This window comes from Pteropus medius, unplaced genomic scaffold (genome assembly GCF_902729225.1).
Source record: "Pteropus medius unplaced genomic scaffold, Ma_sr-lr_union100, whole genome shotgun sequence".
Classification (NCBI taxonomy): Eukaryota; Metazoa; Chordata; class Mammalia; order Chiroptera; family Pteropodidae; genus Pteropus; species Pteropus medius.
This window is the reverse complement of record NW_024349797.1, coordinates 21,534,826-21,555,365: the sequence shown is the minus strand read 5'-3', so window position 1 is coordinate 21,555,365 and position 20,540 is coordinate 21,534,826. Positions and strand designations below refer to the sequence as shown.

The following is a 20,540-nucleotide window of genomic DNA, read 5'->3' as shown; positions in this document are numbered from 1 at the left end:
GGCCGCCTCCCCCCTTGGCCCCGGTGCCTCCTTCCGGCCCGCCGGCCTTGCCGACATCACGGTCACGGCCACAAGCCTTCCCTCACAGACTCGCTTTCGCCCTTGGGATGTCTGCTGTGGGTGTGGGAGGTGCGGGGTAGGTCTGGGGCTGAGGGTGGGGCAGGGCCAGCCAGGCACCCAGCGCACCCCGCAGAGGCTGTGGAATGCGAGGGAGCTCAGGGCTGGGGCCGGCCACCCCACGGCCCGCGAGTCAGGGTCACCAGTCATCCTCCCACGGTCCTGATCACCTCTGTGATCCCCGGATTCCAGAAAGCAGGCCCCCCCGCCGATCCAATTACTGTGTGCCCGTGTCTGTTCGCAGCGGCGAGCCAGCTGGTGCGGTGGTCAAATTAGTGAAGCCAGCGTGGGTCCCTTGGTGGTCTGTAATGAACCTGATCATCAAAGTGTTGATGGCGGCCCCTTCTCACCTGGGCCCAGAGCAGGGCTGGCAGGTGCTGGGAGGTTAATTTGGGAGCCATGCAGGCAGCTCCTTATTGGCTGTGGGGCTGACCCCGTGGTCATTCCGTCTGCCTGTCCTCCCCTCGACTCCCCGACCCCGAACACTGGGGTAGAGGGCAGGTATGGCCTCTGGCAGGGGAGGGGGCCAGGACCAGGTGTGCCTAGTCTTGCCCTCCAGGCCCCTCAGTCCAGAGGGGGAGACGGATGGCCAGGAGAGTAATGACCAGCAGTGCCCACCTGGGTGCTAGGAGCGGGGGCTGGGCCAGGGTGCTCAAGGCGTCCTGAAAGCTAGGCGGTTGAGGGGGGCTTTCTGGGGTCCACTGGGTGGCTCACCTCACCTCTCCTGAGGCAGCCGCCTTAGGGGTCCCCGGTCCTGGCTCAACACCCGGGGGATGGCCCCAAGCCCAGCCTGCTGCCAGTCCTTCCCCTGGGAAGCACCACTGCGTGCTCAGGGCCTTCTGCTCCCCCCGCCCCCCGGCCTGGGCTCTGGCTACAGTCATCGCAGGATGCGCTCTGGCCCCGGGCAGGATGTTCTCCACTCCAGGCCTGGTCCCAAGCTGCACCTTCTGGACGGCCGGCCACAGTCCCGCTCCCCGTGACCGGCCCGGTCATCTCTGCGCAGGTGCAGGAGGCCTTCCTCCACGGGTCCCCTCTAGCTCCCTGCTCAGGGTGCCGGATGAATTTAAATTTCAGGTAAACAGCTGGATACTTGTTTAGCATATGTCCCAGCAAATCTGGGGACACACGTACACTAAACCCTTGCTGGCTGTAGACCTGAAGTTCAAGTTCCAGGCTCCCGTGATCCTTTCAGGAGTTTAGTCTTTGTAGGAAACAGGAAGCAACTCCTTTGGGCCCGGCCAGACAGACAAAACCAAACCCTAAAGCACCAGAACCCAGAGGCAGGAAACTCCCAAGGCACTCCCGAGGGGCATTTGGGGTGGACTGTCGGCCTCCGGCCTGTGGACCTGGGGTGGGCACTTTCCTCCTCCGAGCCTCAGTTTGCTCATCTGTCAAATGCACTCACTTGCGTGTTTTTCATTCATTCAACAAATGTTTCTTGGGCCCTTCTGCGTGCCATGCTCAGGGAAGGCCTCGCCGAGGAAGCTGCACTCGAATGTTGAATAAGGGAGCGGGAGAGCAGCCGTGGGGATACCTGGGGACAGAGGTCCAGGCGGCAGGGACAGCAGGTTTGAAGGCTGAGGCAGGAGCATGCTCGGCGTGGCTGGGGGCGGGCAGGTGGAAGGTGCAGTCCAGGAGGGATGGGGAGGCCCCGGCCCATCAAGTGTGAACACGCTGGGGTTGACCTGAGTGAGGCTGGGGGCAGGTTTTGGGCAGAGGGGACAGGTCTGACGTAGCTTTCACCAGGGCCCCTCAGGCTGAGAGCCGACCAGGGCAAGAGGCACGAGCCAGTTAGGAGGCTGGGCAGCGGTCCCGTGAGAAAACGCAGGTGTCACTAGAAGAACCGGAAGATGCATTCTAGAGGCTGAGCCAGGGGTCAAGGTGCCTCCAGGCACAGGGATGGGGACTCAGCTTGCTGGAGGGTGGGGCGGAGGAGGCCGTGGGTTTGGGAAGGGTGAGCAGGCATCCTAGTGGACATGGGGCAGCAGGGGTTGGCATGCCCGGAGTTAGGGGAGTCATAATTTTGGGGTCCTCAGCAGAGTGATGGCGTTTGTGGCTGGGGTCACTACAGGGTGAGTGTACCCAGGGAAGGGGAGAGGCTGGAGGCCTGATCCTGGGGCCCCGCTGGTGAGAGGAGGTCCCCCTCCACAGAGGAGGTTGAGAAGGGCAGCCAGGGGAGGGGGTGTCTGCAGGGAGAGAGGGGTTGGCTGTGTCACAGGCTCCTGAAGGCTCAGGTCACATGAGGGCTGAGAAAGCACCAGCAAAAGCGGGTCCAGTGGCATGGAGGGGACAGGAGCCAGGTGGGCACTGGTCCTGGCAGGATGGGGAGGAGGACAGACATTTTCACAGACCAGGGAGCAGGGCAGGGCCTGGAGGGTCAAGAGATGGCTGTTCTCACCATGGAAAACGAACCGCACGTTCACATGTGCTGGAGGGAGTGATCGGGCGACAGGGGGACTCGAGGGACACGCGCTCCGGCTGGAGCCACGCCTGCAGCGGGCAGAGGGGCTGCCTGGCGGCTCGCTTAGTAACAGGCGGGTGGCACCTGGTGTCGGGCAGATGCTGGTAGGTGGGTAGACCCGGCAGTGGCATCCGTGGACGTTCCCTTTGGGTGGCTTCGGCAGAAGAGGAAGCACGGTCATCGGCTCTGAGAGGGGGTGGGGGAGGAGGTGTTGGGAGAAAAGGTGTGAGGTCAGGTGAGGGAGGGAACAGAACAGGACTGGAGGCAGCGTCCGGGTCCGTCCGTCGGATGAGCAGAGATGCGGCCACGTGGTTTCCTGGTCCCTGCAAGTCCACGGAACGGTGACTGCGGAGGGGTTTGGCCCCAGTGTCAGTACCATGGAGAGAGAGATGGGGGGCGATCTGAGGGCGTGGCTGCCCACGAGGACAAAGTGGGTGAGGGGCTTTGAGCAGCTACTAGTGTTGAGGAGCGAGGGGGCATCAGACGGAGTGAGCTGGAACGGGAATGGGGTGTCAGAAGTGTGATGACTGGAGGTCCAGCATCCACGGACACGACGCGGTCACCCAGGAGGCCTGGGGCGGGGCCGGGCTGGGGTCTGACTCCCTCTCCCAGCCCCGGGCACGCAGTGTCCCCTGTGTCGCCCCTTCTGCCCCCCCTCACGGTTTCACCGAGCGTCGGTTGTGCATGTCTGTGTGCCAGGCTCAGTCCTGGGGCCCCACGTTTTGTGCCCCTGCCAGTCCTGGGCTCTAGAGACCAGCGTGTCACCTGTCCATCTCATCTCCGCAGGCCCTTGTGGCGGGAAGGAATTGACACAGCTCCAAGCTGGGGGTCCGGAGGCCTGGGCTTGGCCTGCCCTGATTCACGTGTGACACTTCAAGTCATGCGGCTCCCCCAGGCCCAGGATTGTTGTCTGCAGTCCGAGTCTGACGGAGACCAGTGTGGACAGCAGTGAGCCGTGACCAGCTGAGAGTGCGCATTGAGAGATGCTCAGCGTCTGTGGCCCACTGTCCTCGGCCGCTCTGGCCCCGCCCGCCTTCCTCAGACCCCAGAGCTCTGCTATTTGTCTCTGTTCTTCTCTGGGGCCCAGAGTCCCCAGTCCTTCTCCAGATGGCCTTTTCTGACCAGGGCTGCCCAGAGGCCGTGGGCACCTCCAGCACATGACCATCAGCCCTGCCATGTGCTTGGCTCTGCGCCAGGTGCTGGGACCCCGAGGAGGAGGAGCGGACACAGCCGCGGCACCCAAAGAGCACTCCCTGCATTGTGAGGCTGGGACAGGGATGGCAGAAAGGGCTCCTGACGAAGTGGAAGGTCAGGGAGGGCTTCCTGGAGGAGGCGAATAGAGTGGACCAAAGAGCAGGGGAGGGGATGTGCTGAGCAGGAGAAGTAGTGTATGCAAAGGCCCAGGGGTGACTGCAGCTGCTCTGTCCCCCTTCCCAGGTTGCCTTGCTTTGCTCCAGCCCCGGGCACCCCGGGTCTGCCCACCCGCTGAGGACGTGCCAGGCCACAGTGCCGCCAGCTCCCAGCACGTGGTTCTGCCTTGGCAGGGAGGGGGCCACGGGAGCAGAGCCGCAGACGCCTGATTAGATGAGGCGAGATGAAGCGTTTCCCATGGCGTCTCTCATCTCCTGGCTCCGGGCAGGAAGGAGCAGCGAAGTGGCCGTGTCACCCAGGGCCGAGGGGGGAGGGAGGATGGCTCCACTGGGTGACCTTGGTCAGCGGGCCGGGGGAGGGCAGGACCCGGGCAGACGTTGAGTTTGAGGAGTCCCTGCACCCCTATCGGGTCATCCAGGCTGAAGCGGGTAACCCCTCCCGGCCGTGGGTGCCCAGGTCAGCATCGTAACAGTCCCCTCCCCCAGTACACTGCTCACACACGTGCACGCGTATGCGCACGCCTGCATGACCTTCCCCAGGAACTTTGCACAGCAGCCTGGCGACCGTGGTGGCAGCATCCGGGGGCCCCGTCTCTGTATGTGGTGTTGCTGGTGACACTGCTGCGCAGGTCGGCCCAGGGGCTGTCCTGGGCCAGCTGGTCACATCTGAGTCACAGACCAGAGCCAGCCGGGCACCCAGCACTGTTGCCCTCCAGGGAGAAGCTCAAGGGCCCAACAGGAAGCAGGACGGGCCGTCCTGTGGGGTCACATGCCCCCACCTCCCCTTGACCCTGACCTTGACCCTGTACCTCTTGGCTCCAGCCTGTGACTCTGTCAGGTTGGCCGTGGTCAGCCCCACAGGGAGGCCATGGCTGCGCCTTGTCTGGTCACGCTGTGTGGCAGACGGTTCAATGAGAAGTATAAAACTTGCATTAAGGTCTGTCATCTCAATGTGCAGAAGAACAGTTGACCTGGCCTTGAACCCCTGTCGGGCCATGCGCCGTCATAGGGGCCCTGTTCCTTGGTGGCCATGAGCCTCAGTTTCCTCGTCTGTAAAATGGGGTGGTGCACACCTCTCATACAAGGCGGTCTGAGACTGGATGAGCAGGTTCCGCCGAGCACCTGGGGCAGGGTGGGCCCCGGGAAAGCACTGGGGGTGTGGGTTGGCCAGTCACACCCACCTGCCCCTCAGGGACAGTCCAGAGTGGGCTCCTGATGAACTACGAGGACAGAATCAGCAAGACAATGATCAAAGTCAAGGAGAGTAGAGAAAGACTCTCCCGAGACAGAGAGAAAAGTCATGGCATAGGTGGGCGCATGGGGGTCTCCATGGGGAGGGGCCCAGGGGTCGTCTTCCTTCACGGAAGGCACTGGGCACAAAGCCTTCTGCAGGGAGACTCAGGAACGGTCCCCGAGTGCAGCAGGGGACAGAGACGGCTCTATAGGGACCCAGCCCGGGGTCTGGAGGAAGGCCAGTCTCCTGGGAAGGCCAGGCAGGTAACCACTTTGTTGCCCCAGGGGAGAGCCGGCTGTCTCAGGAGGTAGGGCCTGCAAAGAGCCTGGAGGGAATGTCCCAGCCCAAGGCCCAGCGAGGACAGAGGCCCTGAGTGGGAAGGGAGGGGCTCCGGGCGACTGAGGGCCAGCAGTGAGTGAGGGCTGCCAGCACGGGCCGAGGCAGGGCAACAGTGGGTCCCAGGAGACAGGGACTTGCGGTGCGGAGTCATGCGGAATTTTAACCGGAGGCGCGGCGTGGTCTGGCTGGGTTTAGTGACGTGCCCTCTGGCTGCTGAGGGGACACTGGAGTGCAGGGACGAGGGTAGAGCTGGAGACCCTGGTATCGTCACTCAACCATAAACAGCACGGTGACTCAGCCCCTGTAATGCTCGCTGACAAGAGAACAGTAATCGATCGTCGCCAGGGCGGGCTGGGGCGGTCGGGCGTCGAGTCTCCCAGCCAGGCCCTGGGTGGGGAGGAGTTAACCTGGAACGGACGGGAGCCAGTGCAGCCCTGGCAGAGGGGACACGGGGACAAAGTCATCAGGATGAGAAGCTGCCTGCAGCATGTGAAGAATGACAAGCAGTTTGGTATCGCTGGAGCATGGCTGTGGCCGTGGGGCGTGCCACGGGCACACAGGCCCTCACCTGACTGTGGGGCAGCTCTTGGCATCCAGGAGCTGGGGACAGTGGCACCTTCAGCCCCGCCAAGGCCCCCTCCGTCCGCCTCCCACCCCCGGGGCTGGGAGCTGCTGCCCCGCCAGGGCGGCCTCTGCCCCAGTCACCCTGTCGGCACCGAGGAGCAGAGGAGGGTCTCCTCCGCATCCCAAGGCCCTGAGCTCATGCACCCTGCTTCCCCTACGCCCAACACAGCACCACAGGCGTCGAAGGGGACAGGGAGGGCAGACAGCCCAGGCCAGGGCCCAGGTGGCCATTCGGTGGAGGAGCAGCAAGAGGCAATCTAGGACTGAGGAGAGAGGGTCCTTCAGCTGGGAGGAACCGAGAAAGTCTTCCTGGAGGAGGTGGCATTTAGCTAAGCCTCACAAGAAAGGAGGCTCTGGGGACTCCGAGAAGGAGGCAAGGGCATTCCAGGTGGCAGGAACAGTGTGGACAGTGGCCTGGAGGGTGGATGGGAGTGTGGCCACATTTAGGGGGAACTTGGAAGGGAACGAAGAGGGCAGTTGTCCCTCTCAGCAGGGGGAGGACGAGGGGACCTGGCCCGCTTGAGAGCAAAACATCCTGTCATCCTGTCATTCCGCCTCAGGCCTGTGGGGCGGTCAGGGTGTGGCCCAGGATGCGTGTGCCAGGTCAGAGGGCGGCCACAGGTGGCCACAGCCAACTGTACAATGCAGGCGATGATGGCCCGCCTGCCAGGCTGAGGTGAGCGGTGGGACCCTCCTGGCACTAGCTAGGTGTCCACTGCTTTCCCCTCACTCCCCCAAAGACCTACAGCTGGTTCCCAGAGCCCCTCGAAGCTGGTCTAGGGGTCACCCCCAGTCCCTGAGCTAGTTACTCCCTGGGGAGGAATCAGACGTCTGCCAACATCCTGAACCGCCACCGCACCCCAGGGCCCAAACATGCCTGAGACACAGGGCCAGGTGGCAGCTGTCCCCCATATGAGGACACCCACATCCACGAGGGGGCCCGGGGTCAGCGAGGCCCCCATGACTCAGGGCAGCTTAGGCCCCGGTGGCCCCGGCCAACCTTTTATCTGTCGTCTGCCCAGCAATCACCAGGCGCTTCTACCAGCAGGAGCAGGAATGTGGCCTGGTGTGCCGTGGGTGACACCGGTACTGGCTGTCCCCGGGCCCGAGGCCCCAAGGCCCCTCGAGGGTGATCACTGGCCTTGCTGGACAGCCTGGGGCCAGGGAAGCCCAGCGGGAAGCTGTCCCCGGCTGCCTCTGCCCACCTCAGAGCCCGCCAGGGGCCTGCGGGCAGGGCGGCCTATTTCCTGACGAGGAAAGCGGGGTTGCGGGATGAGGGTGGCGGGGCTCCGGTCCAGGCCGAGGGCGTCCCTGCTGTGCCCTCGGCCTGTCGACGCTAAAGATCTTTCTCTTTTTTTGGACCAAAATTTTAACCTTTTAGAACATTTTTTCTGACTTTTCATCCTCACTGTTGGAACTGTGACGAAACCAGAAAAATATAAAAGAAACAAGTTAGATCACCCCGAATCCCGCCTCGCGGGGGCGCAACACAGCGTCCCCCGGGCGTCGTACGCAGCTGGGTTCATGCGGCATTGTGCTGCCCTCTCCTAACGCACCTGGCCCCGCGTGTCTAACGCTCTTAGAAACCCTCTCTCCTCACCTCTCCCTGGGCCAGCGAAGCTGCAGAGGGTCCCGGGTAGGCGGCAGGGAGGGGGCCGGGCGGGGGCACCCCGGACGTGGCGCAGGCTCCTCGCACACACTGCCCACCCGCCACCCAGCCCAACGGGCCACAGGCAGGGGCGGGGTGAGGAGAGGTCTCGGGCGAAGCAGGCCCTGCTCTGGGCCCCTAACGTCCACCAGGTCCCACAAACTCCAGGCCCCCCGCCCACGACTGTCATGCATACCAGCCCAGCACAGCCACCTGGCAGAGGTGGGGGACGGAGGTCACACTGTCCCTCCATTCTCCCTGCCTCCCGAGGTCTCTGAGGGAGCCCAGAGCTGGGGGCCCTACCCCCCAGGACCCCTCTCTGAGGTTGTGATGATAGATGGAGGCTTGCAGGCAGATCACCTTGCCACTGGTGGGACTCGGTGCCATCGATGAGCTCTGGGGACCGACCAGCCAGGGGGGCAGGCGCTCAGGCTGGGGCCCTCGCCCGGCTCCCACACCCACACCCAGCCCCTTGCACAGATGGGGGCCGGGCTCCCCTCTCTGATGAACGCCCATGGTGGCCTGGCCTGGACCCCACTGGCCCCCACACCCACACTCAGCCCCTTGCACAGGTGGGGCCGGGCCCCGCTCTCTGCCATGCGCCCGGGGCAGCCCGGCCTGTCCCCCATCGGCTCCCACACCCACACCCAGCCCCTTGCACAGATGGGGGCTGGGCTCCCCTCTCTGATGAACGCCCATGGTGGCCCGGCCTGGCCCCCGCCGGTCCTGAGCAGCCTTGTCCTCTTCGCCCACAGGCTGCGCAGCCCCTGGGTGCCCTCGTGCCTCGGGCAGCCCCGTGTCCTGCAGGGCCGACTGGCCAGGTCCTCGCCCTCACTCTGGGACAGGTAACACGCCTGTTGTCTCCCCGGCCCCTCGGCGTCTCCGCGTCCATCCCCACGCGTCCACCCGTCTGCGCCCGCACCTCCACCAGATGGGGAGGCCCAGAGGGGGAAGGGTGTCGGCACCCGCAGGTCCTTCTGCCGCTTTCTGTGCCACCCACCCTCGGAGACAAGGCCCTCATGCCCCAGCCCGTGTCCCCCGCCCCCACCACGGACCCTGCCCTAGGACTCAGGCCTCCCCTGAGTGGGCAGAGGGGCCCCCGGTAGAAGGCAGGAGGGGACCCATCGAGGCCCTGCTCTGCTCCGAATGAGCCCGTCACTGTTCCCTGCGAGGCAGGAAGGCCCTTCTGGGATTCCCACAGGCAAGGAGGGGACAGCGGGGCACCCACCCACCTACCATACACACCCGCCCACCACACGCAGCCTGCTGGGTTAGCTTCGGATCCTGCTTTAATTCATGGGGACTCAGGGGGAGTGAGGTGGCCTTGCCAGGCTGCGATCTGAGCAGGACTCTTGGAGACCCCCAACCCAAAGGGTGGCCTCGGTCGGGGGGGCGTGGCACTGGTCAGTTAGGTCGTGGAGGACCTCCACACCCTCCCTGTGCATCTAAGGGTCTGTTTCCAGATGCCGGGGCCTCGGAGCCAACTCCGCACCTGGGGGATGGGGGGGGGCAGAGCCGCTGAGCCCCGGGCTGTGCAGTCCCCGAGTTTCCCAGCAGCCCGGTGGCCCCCACTTCCACACGGTGCCTGCCTCTGGTGTCATCTCTCAGCAATTCTAGTGGTCCGGGGTGGTACAGTCACACTTGCTCCCCCGCTAAGCAAGTGTGAGTACGCCGTGTGCATGCACACATCGTCTTACAGATGTGGACGCAGGCTGCAGCCAGGCAGGGCTCAGGTAGTGCCCCGGGGAGGGAGGGCTCTGGACAGGATGCTGGTATCACCCAGGTGACCACAGACCCCGGGGTACCCAGGCTGGGGCCCTCCCTGCACCAGGCGGAGGAGGGGGCATGCCCAAAGCTTCTGAGAAGCTGAACCCCAGGATTTGGTGACGGGCTGTGAGGGACAAGGGGCAAGGAGGGGGCCACCGAGGCCCTTCATGGTCTGACTGGGGACTGAGGGTAGCGGTGCCTTTTCTGGGGACGGGGAGTGCAGAGGGCAGAGAATTGGTCAGCATTGGACACACACTGGGAGGCGCTTCTGGGCTGTCTGGGTGGAGAGGCTGGTGGGCAGCTGGACCTGAGGGAGTGGAGCCCAGAGAGAGGAGGGGGCTGGAGATGGAGGCCTGGGAGGAGTCCGTGGGGTCTGGACGTGGGAGACTCAGCCTGACACGTGCGGGGAGGGCGGGGGTGCAAACCAGCCTGGGCAAGGAAAGGGGTCTGCAGATGGCAGAGCGGGGGCCCAGGGGCCACCCAGCCTGGGTGTTCGCTGTGACCGAGGGTCTTGGAGGGCGTGTCCAGGGCCCTGGTCCGGGCACCTGCAACAAGCAGGCAGGGGCCTGGGGGACAGAGTCAGGGGCTGGCGGTGCCACTCGCCAGGGTGCAGCTTGGGGTCGGTGGGTACAAGGGGCTCAGGGAAGGTGGGAGCAGCATTTGCAGGTTGGTGTCTGGAAAGCCATCGATAGGCCAAGGGTAAACTGAGGCTCAGCTGGGTGGGCCCCGAGAAGCTGGTCACCTCGTGACCGTGGAGACTCGGCCCAGGTGCCCCTCGAGCCGTCGCAGCTCTGCCCAGAGCCCACCTCACAGCCGTCACATTTTCCTCCCACGCTTGCCTCGTTGATGAACCTGTTCTCTTGTCATCCCGTCTCCCCCGAGACGGCAGGCTCTGTGGGGTGGGGACCGTGTTTGTCTTATTTGCTGCTGTGAGGTGCTGGGAACAGGGCGGGGCCAGTGGGAGAGGAAGAAGAGGGTGGCAGTGGATGTCTTGTAGGGCGACATGGCTGCGTCACCTCAGGGGTGGGCAGTGTGCGTGATGGCAGGGTCCAGGCTGTGTCTGCAGGTGGGGGCGAAGGTGGGGGAGAAAAGGTGGCTGGCTCTAAGGGGAGGGACTGGGTGCTGTGGGGCACTCGGTGGACACTGGGCCCCCAGGTGGGGCGGGGCTGTCATGCGGGTCACAGCTGGGAGCGTGGGCCTCAGAAGGGCCAGGGTCAGGAGGCTAGTCTGTGAAGGCCCAGGAGTGTGGCTAAGGGATGGCGGGAGGACTCAGGGCTCAAGTGGCCACGTGGGTAGACGGACGATGCCCTCACCTCGTCTCGAGGGTGCAGATCGCACCTGTGCCTGTGACCAAGGGCTGCTATAGACCTGGAGCTCCTGCAGGAATGACAGACGTCAGGGACGCTGCCCCATCCCCACCCCCACCACTGTGCCTGCGAGGGGCCCTGGATGACATGACAGAGCCCCCGGGAAGCTCGACACCGCACGGGTGACAAAGGCCTGGCCCGGGGGAGTCGGAGATCTGTTGCAGGGTGCTCGGGGTGGGGCAATCAGGCACGCTGCCTGGAGGAGGCAGGCAGACAGATAAGGGCAGCCAAGGGTGCTCTGCCGCTGGGTTCCTTCCTTGCTTGTCACTCTGCATCCTCCTTGGGGACTCTTGGGAGGACTTGCCTTGCCTGTCTCTGGGGTTCTCAAAATGTAAGCAACTCTTTTTTATTTATTTTAAAGAATATAGACTTGGGTAGGAATCCAAAAATGCTCACGCGAGGTTTGCTGGGTGAGCGCCTGGGGTGACACGTGTGGTTTGCACACAGGGCCCCAGATTGAAGATAGGTCTGTCCCGGGCACTGGAGGAAGCCTCCTTCTGCCCTCAGACCCCCTTTCAGGTTTGGGTCTGTGGGGTCCCCAGGACACAGGCTCTCGCCCAAGGTCCCACACCCCAAGTTTCCAGTGGGATAGCTGGAGACTTCCCTCCTGCCCCACCGCATGGTTCGGAACTGGTACTGTCCATGCCCTATGTCCTGGTCCCACAGAAAACCCGCAATCTGGCATCTGAACGGGCAATGGCACGGGATGGGGCCCTGTGCGTGTGTGCTGCTCGGACCCCTCTCTCACCTGGGCATCTCTGTGGGTGGAAATTTTCTTAGATCCAGGGCTTTATGTCCACGGGCAAGATGAAGGCAGTTGCCACTTCCCAGGACGGAAGCTGAGGACCGGGTGGATAGTGGGCAACCTGGGGGCATGTGGCAGGACCAGCAACCAGGTCTATGTGACAGCGGCCCCTGCTGCCCCGAGATGCCAGGCGGGTGTTCACCTGCACCACGCTAGGCTTGTCGTCACCACAGTGCAGGGTAAACGCACGCCTGGACCACTGAACGGCAGCTCGACTCAGCTCCACGCATCTCGAAGGCCCAGCAGAAGCCCCCTGCAGCCCATCACCCACCGCACAGCGGCCTCCTTCCTTCCTCCACCCGCCCCGCTATTAAAGATGGGGCCTTCCACCAGCAGCCCCCTGCTGTGTGTGCTCAGCCAGTAACAGGAAGGAGGGTCAGATCAGTTCCTGTTTACAGGGACCCACACCGTCTGCACTGGGTGCCACCCATGGGAGGGCGGGAGCCCTGCCCTGGCCACCACACCCGCCCCTCCTGCCTTGTGCCCAGCTGTAGCTCAAGTGAATCAATGGCATTCTGTCTAAAGGCAAATTATCCAGTGTCTCTGTTTCCTGAACATCTGGGCTCAGCTTCCTAGGATCCTAGAGGAACCCCCAGTCTGTGGGGAAAATAGAGCCCCAGGAGCTCTTCCAGAGCCTGGGGCCCTGGAAGTCTTCCTGGAGGAAGTGGGTGGGCATGAGCAGGCCTGGGCGTCCCATGCTGCGTGCAGCTAGTTGACCACCATGGTGGACACTGCCTGGGCACAGAACACCACCACCCATCCTGTCCCTGGCCCCGAGGTTACACGTCCTGCAGGGGCCACACAGTCAGTTTGGGGAAAGGAGGCCTGATGTAGGGCATGGCACTGTCACCTCTGGGCCTCAGGGTGCCCAACCAGCGCTGTGTAGGAACGGAAGTGGGGACCCTCGTGAGCCTTGCCACCCAGAGGTCAGCTCCATGACTGCAAGCCAGGGTGCGTACGGGCCCTCTTTAAATTGGGGTTCTTTAAGCTGCACCACGCTGAACCCAAACACTCGCCAGGTTCTGGGGTCAACACCATCCTCTGGGAGGGGTTTACTTCTGACCTGGCGCTACTGGAGGCGGAGGGCCGGCCTGGGCTGGACGGCTCAGTATCAAGTCCCAAGGGCCGTGAGCCTCGAGTGCAAGGCCGGAGGAGCGCGAGTGTGAGCGTGTGCGCGTGCGCGCGCCTGGGGGCGTGGCCGCACGCACGTGGTGCGCACCCACGGCGCGCCCGGCTGGCCCGCACGGGCCTCAGTTTCCCCGCGCTCAGCGCCGCGGCCCGGCCCGCCGCCGCGTGTCGTTGCAGCGCGCTGCAGGAGCAGAAGGGCGAGCTGCGCAAGCGGCTGTCCTACACCACGCACAAGCTCGAGAAGCTCGAGACCGAGTTCGACTCCACGCGCCACTACCTGGAGATCGAGCTGCGGCGCGCGCAGGAGGAGCTGGAGAAGGTCACGGAGAAGCTGCGCAGGTCAGGGGGCGGGGCGGGGGCGGGGCGCGGGGCGGGGCGGGGCTCAGACCTGCGACTCCCGAGCTCCGCCTCCCGCCGCAGCTGGCGGCCCCATTCGCAGAGGGGGAGCCCAGGCCTCAGGAGCTCACGCTCTTTTTCCAATGTCGCACGTTGTCCCGAGAGCCACTGAAGCAGGATCTGAACCCGAGTCTGGCCCCAGCCAGGGACAGGCTCCTTCCAGCCACTTCCTCATCCCCTGCTCCCTCCTTCTCTCATACTGATTTGGCGGCGCAGCAGCATGACACAGAAGCGGCCATCTCCAGACCCCGGCTGGTCCACCTGCGCTCCAGCCACTGTCCTTGAAGGGAACATTTATGTCTAGCTCTGGAGAGGAACCAGAGTGTAGGGACAGTCCCCTTGAGCAGGCAGTGAAGGAGTGTCCCGCGAGCTGTGGGGGACCCTGAGTAATGACTCCCTTAAAAAACAAACTTTTCTAAAAACATTGTTCTTCTGCACATTTAAGGTGGATGTTTTTCTGAAACGTATTACACTTTCCAACCTCTCTTACGGAGGGTGCAAGGGGAACGAAAACTTTGCTGTTTGCTTGGTTCGTTTTGTCCTGAACAGTCATGGAGCATGGTGGCTGCTGCTGCCCCAGACTGGATTTCCAGTGGGGCTGTTTGTCCCACTCTGGGCCCCATCCTGCTGGGCTTTTCGAATGGGGGGACCAAGCTCGAGCAGTGCGGTCAGACCCCAGTTAAGGTCCCAGCTCTGCCACTTACTGCTTTAGGCACCTCTAGCCTCAATTTCCCTACTGTCGGGAGGAGGGGTACAATAACATTAGACCCAGGCTGTCGAGAGGCTCGTCACCGTCCCAGGCTCCTTCACCGTCACACTCCATGGCAGCAGTGGAAGCACACAGCACCTGACCCCCGCCCACTGCTTGCCTCCACCGTTGCTCTTTACTCACCCAGAGCCCAACACACAGTCCACCTGAAGTCTCTCCCCTGCTAATCCACTATTGAACATAAACCCCGTAGCCAAGCGTGCGAGAACCATGTGTAAAACGTGAGTAAACTGACTCTGAGTGGGAACCTGCCATTCGCTCGTGAGTAACAGGCCTCCCTTCTCGTCTCCGGGGGCCCTTGACTCTGGCCCAGGAAAGGCCTCCAACAAGTCTGCTTTTTCAGATGTTTTCTGCTGTGTGCAGAGGAGCAATTAGACCAGGGTGGGCAGGTGGGCCGGCTTGGGGGCCTTCATGCAGCCCTGCTCTGCTCAGCAAGCCGTGTGGCCTCGGGGATCATGGGAGGGCCAGGCCCGGCACAGCAGTGGTCCCATTGCCTCCTGTTCCAGGATTCAGAGCAACTACATGGCGCTACAGAGGATCAACCAGGAGCTGGAGGACAAGCTGTACCGCATGGTGAGGGCCGCCACCCGCTGCCCCGTGGCCCCGCCCGGCACCCCCACCCCTGGTTCCTCAGCTCTGGATCCGCGGTGGGACTGCCGGCCTAGCTGTCATCTCCTTGCCCGTGCTAGGGCTGAGTCACAGGCCTTATTTCCTGACCCCTGGGACTAGGCCGGTCCCATCCTTTCTGCGCTGAGCAGGAAGATGCTCCCAGCACAAGTAAGGTGTAGGATTCAAACACCGTGAGCCTCAGCAGTAGGATGTGAGCGCCCGCCCTGTGTAAGCGGGGCTGTGGGAGAGAGGACACATGCTGGGGACAGTGACCCCAGCTCAGCATCAGGCCCAGGAGGACAGAGGCCTGAGTTCAGCCGTTCAGTGAGCCAGAGTGGGGTTTGGGCCCCAGCTGAGCCTCTCATGGGAACCCCTGCCTCTTACTGTGAGGGATGAGGCAGCACCCGTGCCTGGTCCCAGGGTGGACGGAGACCTTCCTGGGGACGCGCACACATCCACACGTGTCCAGCAGTGCCAGCTTTTCTCTGCTGCTGGGGCTGGCGGGCCCCCCATGTGGAGGAATAGCAGATGAGGCAGGCCTCCTGGTCTGCGGCACAGAAGGGGGTGCTCCTGGGCTCGCCGTCGGGGAGGGCTCGGGTCCCGGTGCCTCCCCTCGGCCAGGAGAGCGGCTCTTCTCGCTCTCAGTTACAAGCTTGTTTTGCTTTCGAAAATCGGAAGTGGGTGTCCAGCACCCGGCGCCGCCTTAGCGCGGAGAGCAGAGGCTGGCTCTGTGTGGGACCCTGGACAAGGGCCTCTTACTTTCTGAGCCTCAGGCCCCCACTCTTTCCAGGGAGACGGGCCAGACTTCACGCTGAGCGCAGGCCATCCGCACTCAGCTGTCACCCGACTCCTGGGAGGCACGCTGCTTGCCTGCCGCAGCGACCTGCCCCAGGCTGCCTGGCTCGTCAGCGGTGGAGTGGGGTTGAACCCGGGTGCTCTTACCCCTGCGCCCCTGGGCCCTCCAAACACCTCGTCATTATTGGCTGCAGGAGGGCACGGGGGTGGGGGTGGCCTAATGGAACACCTGGGCGTGAGCCCCAGGCCTCGGCTGACCACTGACCACTCCTTCCACTGCCCCCGACCCTGCCCCAGGGCCAGCACTATGAGGAAGAGAAGAGGGCGCTGAGCCACGAGATCGTCGCCCTCAACAGCCACCTGCTGGAGGCCAAGGTGACCATCGACAAGCTGTCGGAGGACAACGTGAGTGTTGGCCTGCCCTGACCCTGAGGGCCCGGGCCCAGGTGCTGCAGCCCCCCTAGGCTCAAGGGGCTGGCGCACAGGCGCAGGAGGGGACGGGCGGTCAGGGCCTCAGGGAGTGCCCGGGCAGCAGGGAAGGACAGGGCCGCCCCTCCATGGACTCGCTGCCGGGAAGAAACAGGACTTGAGGTGGGGATCACTGGGCCACGTCGTCTCACACGGCAGGGCTTCCTGATCCCAGGGCTGAAGCATGACCACTCAGGCTCCGGCCAGTCCCAGCGGGCGTCAGAGCCATGTGGCCGCTCACGGGTCCTGGTTTCAAGGCCCTCCGCAGACCCCTGACAGCTGAGCACACGCTCACTCATTAGCGTCTGTTCCTTGCCAGACCCTCCGGGGCTCTGAGAATGCAGTGTGGACAGCACAGGCAGAAAAATTCCCTGCCCACGCGGTGTTTCCATCTGACCGGGGAAAACAGACGGTAAACAATGGAAATACGCACACTCTGCCGTGTGTCAGAAGTGCTAAATGCTGCAGAGAAAAACAAAGCGGAACCGGTGAGGGAGGGAGTGGCCGGTGGCAGGGCCGGCGGATCCTGTGGGTTCTTCTGGAAGAGGCTGGAGGCGAGGGGCTGGCCCCAGCCCACGCAGTATCCGGGGACGAGTGTCCCCTTTGGGCAGAAAGAACACAGCGGCAAAGGGGAGCCTAGGGGACGTGAAGGACAGCAGAGACCAGAGTGGGCTCTCAGCAGGGGAGGCGCCCAACTCCGAGGTCGGAGAGCGAATAGGAGGCCCACGGGCTCCTCTGAGAGTCCGGCTTTTATTCTGCGTAATGGAGGCAGCCGCTGAACGTTCTCGAAGAGGGTGACTTGACTGGACTTGCGCTGTTACCGGGCTCACGCGGCGGCCCTGGTGACAGCACGCTGTAGGGACGAGGGCTTGAGCGGGAAGATCGGGGCGGAGGCCGTGGCGCCAGTCCCGGTGGTGGCTGTGGGGCAGGCCGGCCGGCGCCGGTGCCGGCTCCATGGTGAAGTCGGCAGCGCAGGATTGATGGAGACTCTGGGTGTGGGTGTGACAGGAAGAGACGGGGCCCGCCACGGCCTGGGCGGGGGACGCGGGGGAGCAGCAGGAGTGGGGGCGGCAGGGGCACTGGCCTCCCAGTGGGGGCGCCGTGAAGGCAGGGACGTGGGTCTGGCGTTTAGGGCAGGGTCAGCGCCCGCGTGGCGCTCGGCCCCTGTGGTCGCTGTGGAGCTCACGGCGGGCCCAGGACGGGCTGCTCGCGGCTGGGCGGGAGGCCCAGGCTGGCCCGGCGGTGCCCACAGCCCGCCGATGCCAGGGGCAGCCTGTCTGGGATCTCATGGGGGGCCGGTTCTCAGCTCCAGCCACCTGCCCCTTTCCCAGGAGGCCCGAGGCGGTGTTGGGGGGGCTGGGGACCCAGGTTCCCGCCACTGTGCAGGCCAAGTTGGGGTACCAGCCTCCACAGAAGGTGGAGGTGAGGGAGCCTCCGGGACCGGGGGACGGGGAACTCAGGGGTGCCATGCCTTCAACGGCTTGCCCGAGCTGCAGGACCCCTGGTCCTGGTGGACCCCAGCCTCTGCACCGTAGAGTCCGCCCGGTGGAGGGTCTCTGGGGGGGCGGCGAGAACGAAAGGCCCAGTCACAGCACATGCAACAGAGATTTTCCATGAACCCAAATCCCCCAATTCCTACTGTTTGCATCTGTTTTCAGCTCAGGAGGCTGAGCAGGTCCCTTCCTGGACCTGGGGTCACCCAGGCCCTCTGCCCCCACTTGCCCTGACCCTGGCCCTGCCTTGCAGCCACCCCCATTGCCAGGCTGCACCTTGAGAAGGGGCTGTGAGCAGCGGGTCTGCGATGCGGGCTGGCAGGGGCCGCAGGCTCGCTCCCGTCCCTCTTGGTGCTGGCACTCTCTACCGAGTTGTCTTTGTCAGGACCCGGGTCTCCGTGCCTGGGGCCTCCCGGAGCCAGGAGCCCGCGGGGTTCTCGTATCACGGCCCCCACCTGCTGGGAGGTTCCCACCTGGGGAAGCAGTGGATTGCCCGGCAGGGCCCCTTCATGCACCAGCAGCTCCAGGTCAGAGCCGAGGCCCCCATTCTTCAGGCGACAGTGTGAGGCCCAGAGGGGCTCCTTGTCCTGCCAGCTGCACGGCCGGCCCCGCCCTGCCCACCCGGTTTCCAGGCTGACCCCCGGCGCTGGCCAGGGCGGCAGGGCCCCGGCGAGGGGCGAGCCTGTGCCAAACGCCTTCTCTTGTCTTTTAGGCGCTCTATAGGAAGGACTGCAATCTAGCGGCGCAGCTGCTGCAGTGCAGCCAGACCTACGGCAGGGTCCATAAGGTGTCCGAGGTAACGTGAGCCCCGCCCCAGCCAGGCCCACCCCGCAGGACTGCTCGGGGCTCCTTTAGTACAGGGTGTACCCCAAGACCACTCCCCGCCCATGAGGGACAGACTCCAGTCGAGCCTGACCCTCTGACCCTCCACTCCAGGCCTTTCTGAGATGTGGTGGCAGAGCCGCCCCCCACGCACGCCTCCCCGTCCAGCCAGGACAGCCTGCTCAGCCCCCTCGGTGCCCCTGGGGGCTGCTCCCTGTCCCCGTCCCAAGCCCCGTGCTCCGTCTGCAGAGTGGATGGAGCAGAGTGAACTTCTACGAGCCTCACAGAAACGCTCCGATTTGGCTCGGGCACAAATACAGTGCCTGTTTCAGGGACGAGGGCACTGCCTTCACTCGGAGGGACTCGGCCAAGGCCACAGGGCTGTCTGGTGCCAAAGCCAGGCTGGTCCAGCCCCCGCCCCACCCTGCCCCGGCCAGGCTGCCCCTCCCTCCCACACTCTCCCCTCACCCAGGCCTCGGTCCCTGTCCCCTCACCCTGGGCCTGGGCCACACCTGAGACACTCACAAAATAGATCAAACAGTAGCGGGACGTCCCCACAAGGCACCAGGCCCTCGATCTTTGTTGCATCTGTTTCTGAGTCTGTCTTGTGCGGGAGCACCTGGGACCAGGGGGCGAGCAAGTCAGCCCATCAGTAGGGGGTAGGGGGGCAGGGGGGCAGGGAACTGTACCCCCGAGAGGGGCCGAGTCGGACCCTGGTCCCACCTCAGGGCTCTGCGGGGCCCGGTCGGAGTGGGCTGGGGGTAGAGGTGACCAGGGGTCCTCAGGTGAATCCTGGAGCTCGCGGAAGAGACGGTCTGGGCCCCGGCCCCGGCTGCTGCCATTTGGGACGCCCTGGGCAGGTCCCTGTCTGTTCTGCGTCCTGCCCTTCGGCTGGTCATGGCCGCAGGTCCTGAGCTGACTCTGCCCCTGTCCCCGCCCTGCCTCCTCCTGCCGTCCCGTTGCAGCTGCCCTCCGACTTCCAGGAGCGTGTGAGCCTGCACGTGGAGAAGCAGGGTTGCAGCCTGCCCTCCCCGCTCTGCCACCCTGCCTACGCGGACAGCGTCCCCGCCTGCATCATCGCCAAGGTGCTGGAGAAGCCCGACCCCGCCAGCCTGTCCCCCCGCCTGTCGGACGTCTCGGCCCGAGACCTGGCCTTCCGCGACGGGCTGGAGAAGCTGGGTCCGCGGCCCACCTACAAGGAGGACGTCTACTGCAGCGACACTGCCCTCTACTGCCCCGAGGAGCGGCCGCGCGACCGGCGGCCCAGCGTGGACGCGCCCGTGGCCGACGTGGGCTTCCTGCGGGCCCAGAACTCCACCGACAGCGCGGCCGAGGAGGAGGAGGAGGAGGAGGAGGCCGAGGCGGCGGCCTACCCCGCGGCCTTCCGGCGCCAGGCCTTCCCCGGCTACGCGGGCTCGCTGCCCACGTCCAGCTCCTACTCCAGCTTCAGCGCCACGTCGGAGGAGAAGGAGCACGGCCAGGCCAGCACGCTGACCGCCTCGCAGCAGGCCATCTACCTGAACAGCCGCGACCAGCTCTTCGAACGCAAGCCGCCCGCCGCCTACCAGGGCAGCCCGCGCTTCGCCAAGGCCACGGCCGCGGCGGCCGCCCCGCTGGAGGCCGAGGCGGCCCCGGGCTTCACGCGGACCGCGTCGCCCTACCCGGCCGAGCCCTTCCGCTTCCCGGCCTCCCCGGGCCCCCAGCAGGCCCTGATGCCCCCAAACCTGTGGAGCCTGCGGGCCAAGCCGGGCTCGGCCAGGCTGCCGCGGGAGGACGTGCGGGGCCAGTGGCGGCCCCTGAGCGTGGAGGACATCGGCGCCTACTCGTTCCCGGCCGCGGCGGCCCGCGCCTCCCCCTGCAGCTTCTCCGAACGCTACTACGGGAGCAGCCCGGGCAAGAAGGCCGAGGGCCGAGCCAGCCCGCTCTACGCCAGCTACAAGGCCGACAGCTTCTCGGAGGGCGACGACCTCTCCCAGGGCCCCCTGGGGGAGCCCTGCTTCCTCCGGGCAGGCGGCCCTGCCGAGCCCCTGCCCAGCTACGTGGCCAGCGAGGGGGACGGGGAGAGGCTGGGGGGGCAGCTGTGTGGCGTGGCCGGCAGCCCCGAGCCTGGGCCTAGCCCCCACAGCTCCAGGGACTCCTTGGAGCCCAGCTCCATGGAGGCCTCCCCCGAAATGCACCCCGCCGCCCGCCTCAGCCCCCAGCCGACCTTCCCACGGACCGGGACCTCGGGGCTCAGCCGCAAGGACAGCCTCACGAAAGCCCAGCTCTACGGAACCTTGCTCAACTGAGCGCCTGGCCAAGGCCGAGGCCAAGGCCACGGGCCGCCCC

At 64.9% G+C, this 20,540-nt stretch overlaps 1 protein-coding gene across 5 annotated transcripts in view; it reads left to right on the top strand.

Moving 5' to 3' along the window:
- The window catches only part of BEGAIN (brain enriched guanylate kinase associated), a 44,156-nt gene extending 23,622 nt beyond the window's left edge, over window positions 1–20,534 (top strand). Inside the window, exons 3-8 of one of the 5 annotated variants that reach the window (XM_039884224.1) lie at window positions 8,549–8,638; window positions 13,038–13,199; window positions 14,532–14,598; window positions 15,727–15,834; window positions 18,103–18,186; window positions 19,178–20,534. In XM_039884224.1, coding sequence (XP_039740158.1) covers window positions 8,549–8,638; window positions 13,038–13,199; window positions 14,532–14,598; window positions 15,727–15,834; window positions 18,103–18,186; window positions 19,178–20,500 — 1,834 coding nt within the window. In that variant the 3' untranslated portion in view covers window positions 20,501–20,534. Of the gene's footprint in view, window positions 1–1,228; window positions 8,639–13,037; window positions 13,200–13,239; window positions 14,247–14,531; window positions 14,599–15,726; window positions 15,835–18,102; window positions 18,187–19,177 lie in introns of those variants that run through there. The other 4 variants (XM_039884223.1, XM_039884227.1, XM_039884225.1 and 1 more) reach the window with 4 other exon arrangements.
- Window positions 20,535–20,540: the final 6 nt, after the last annotated feature.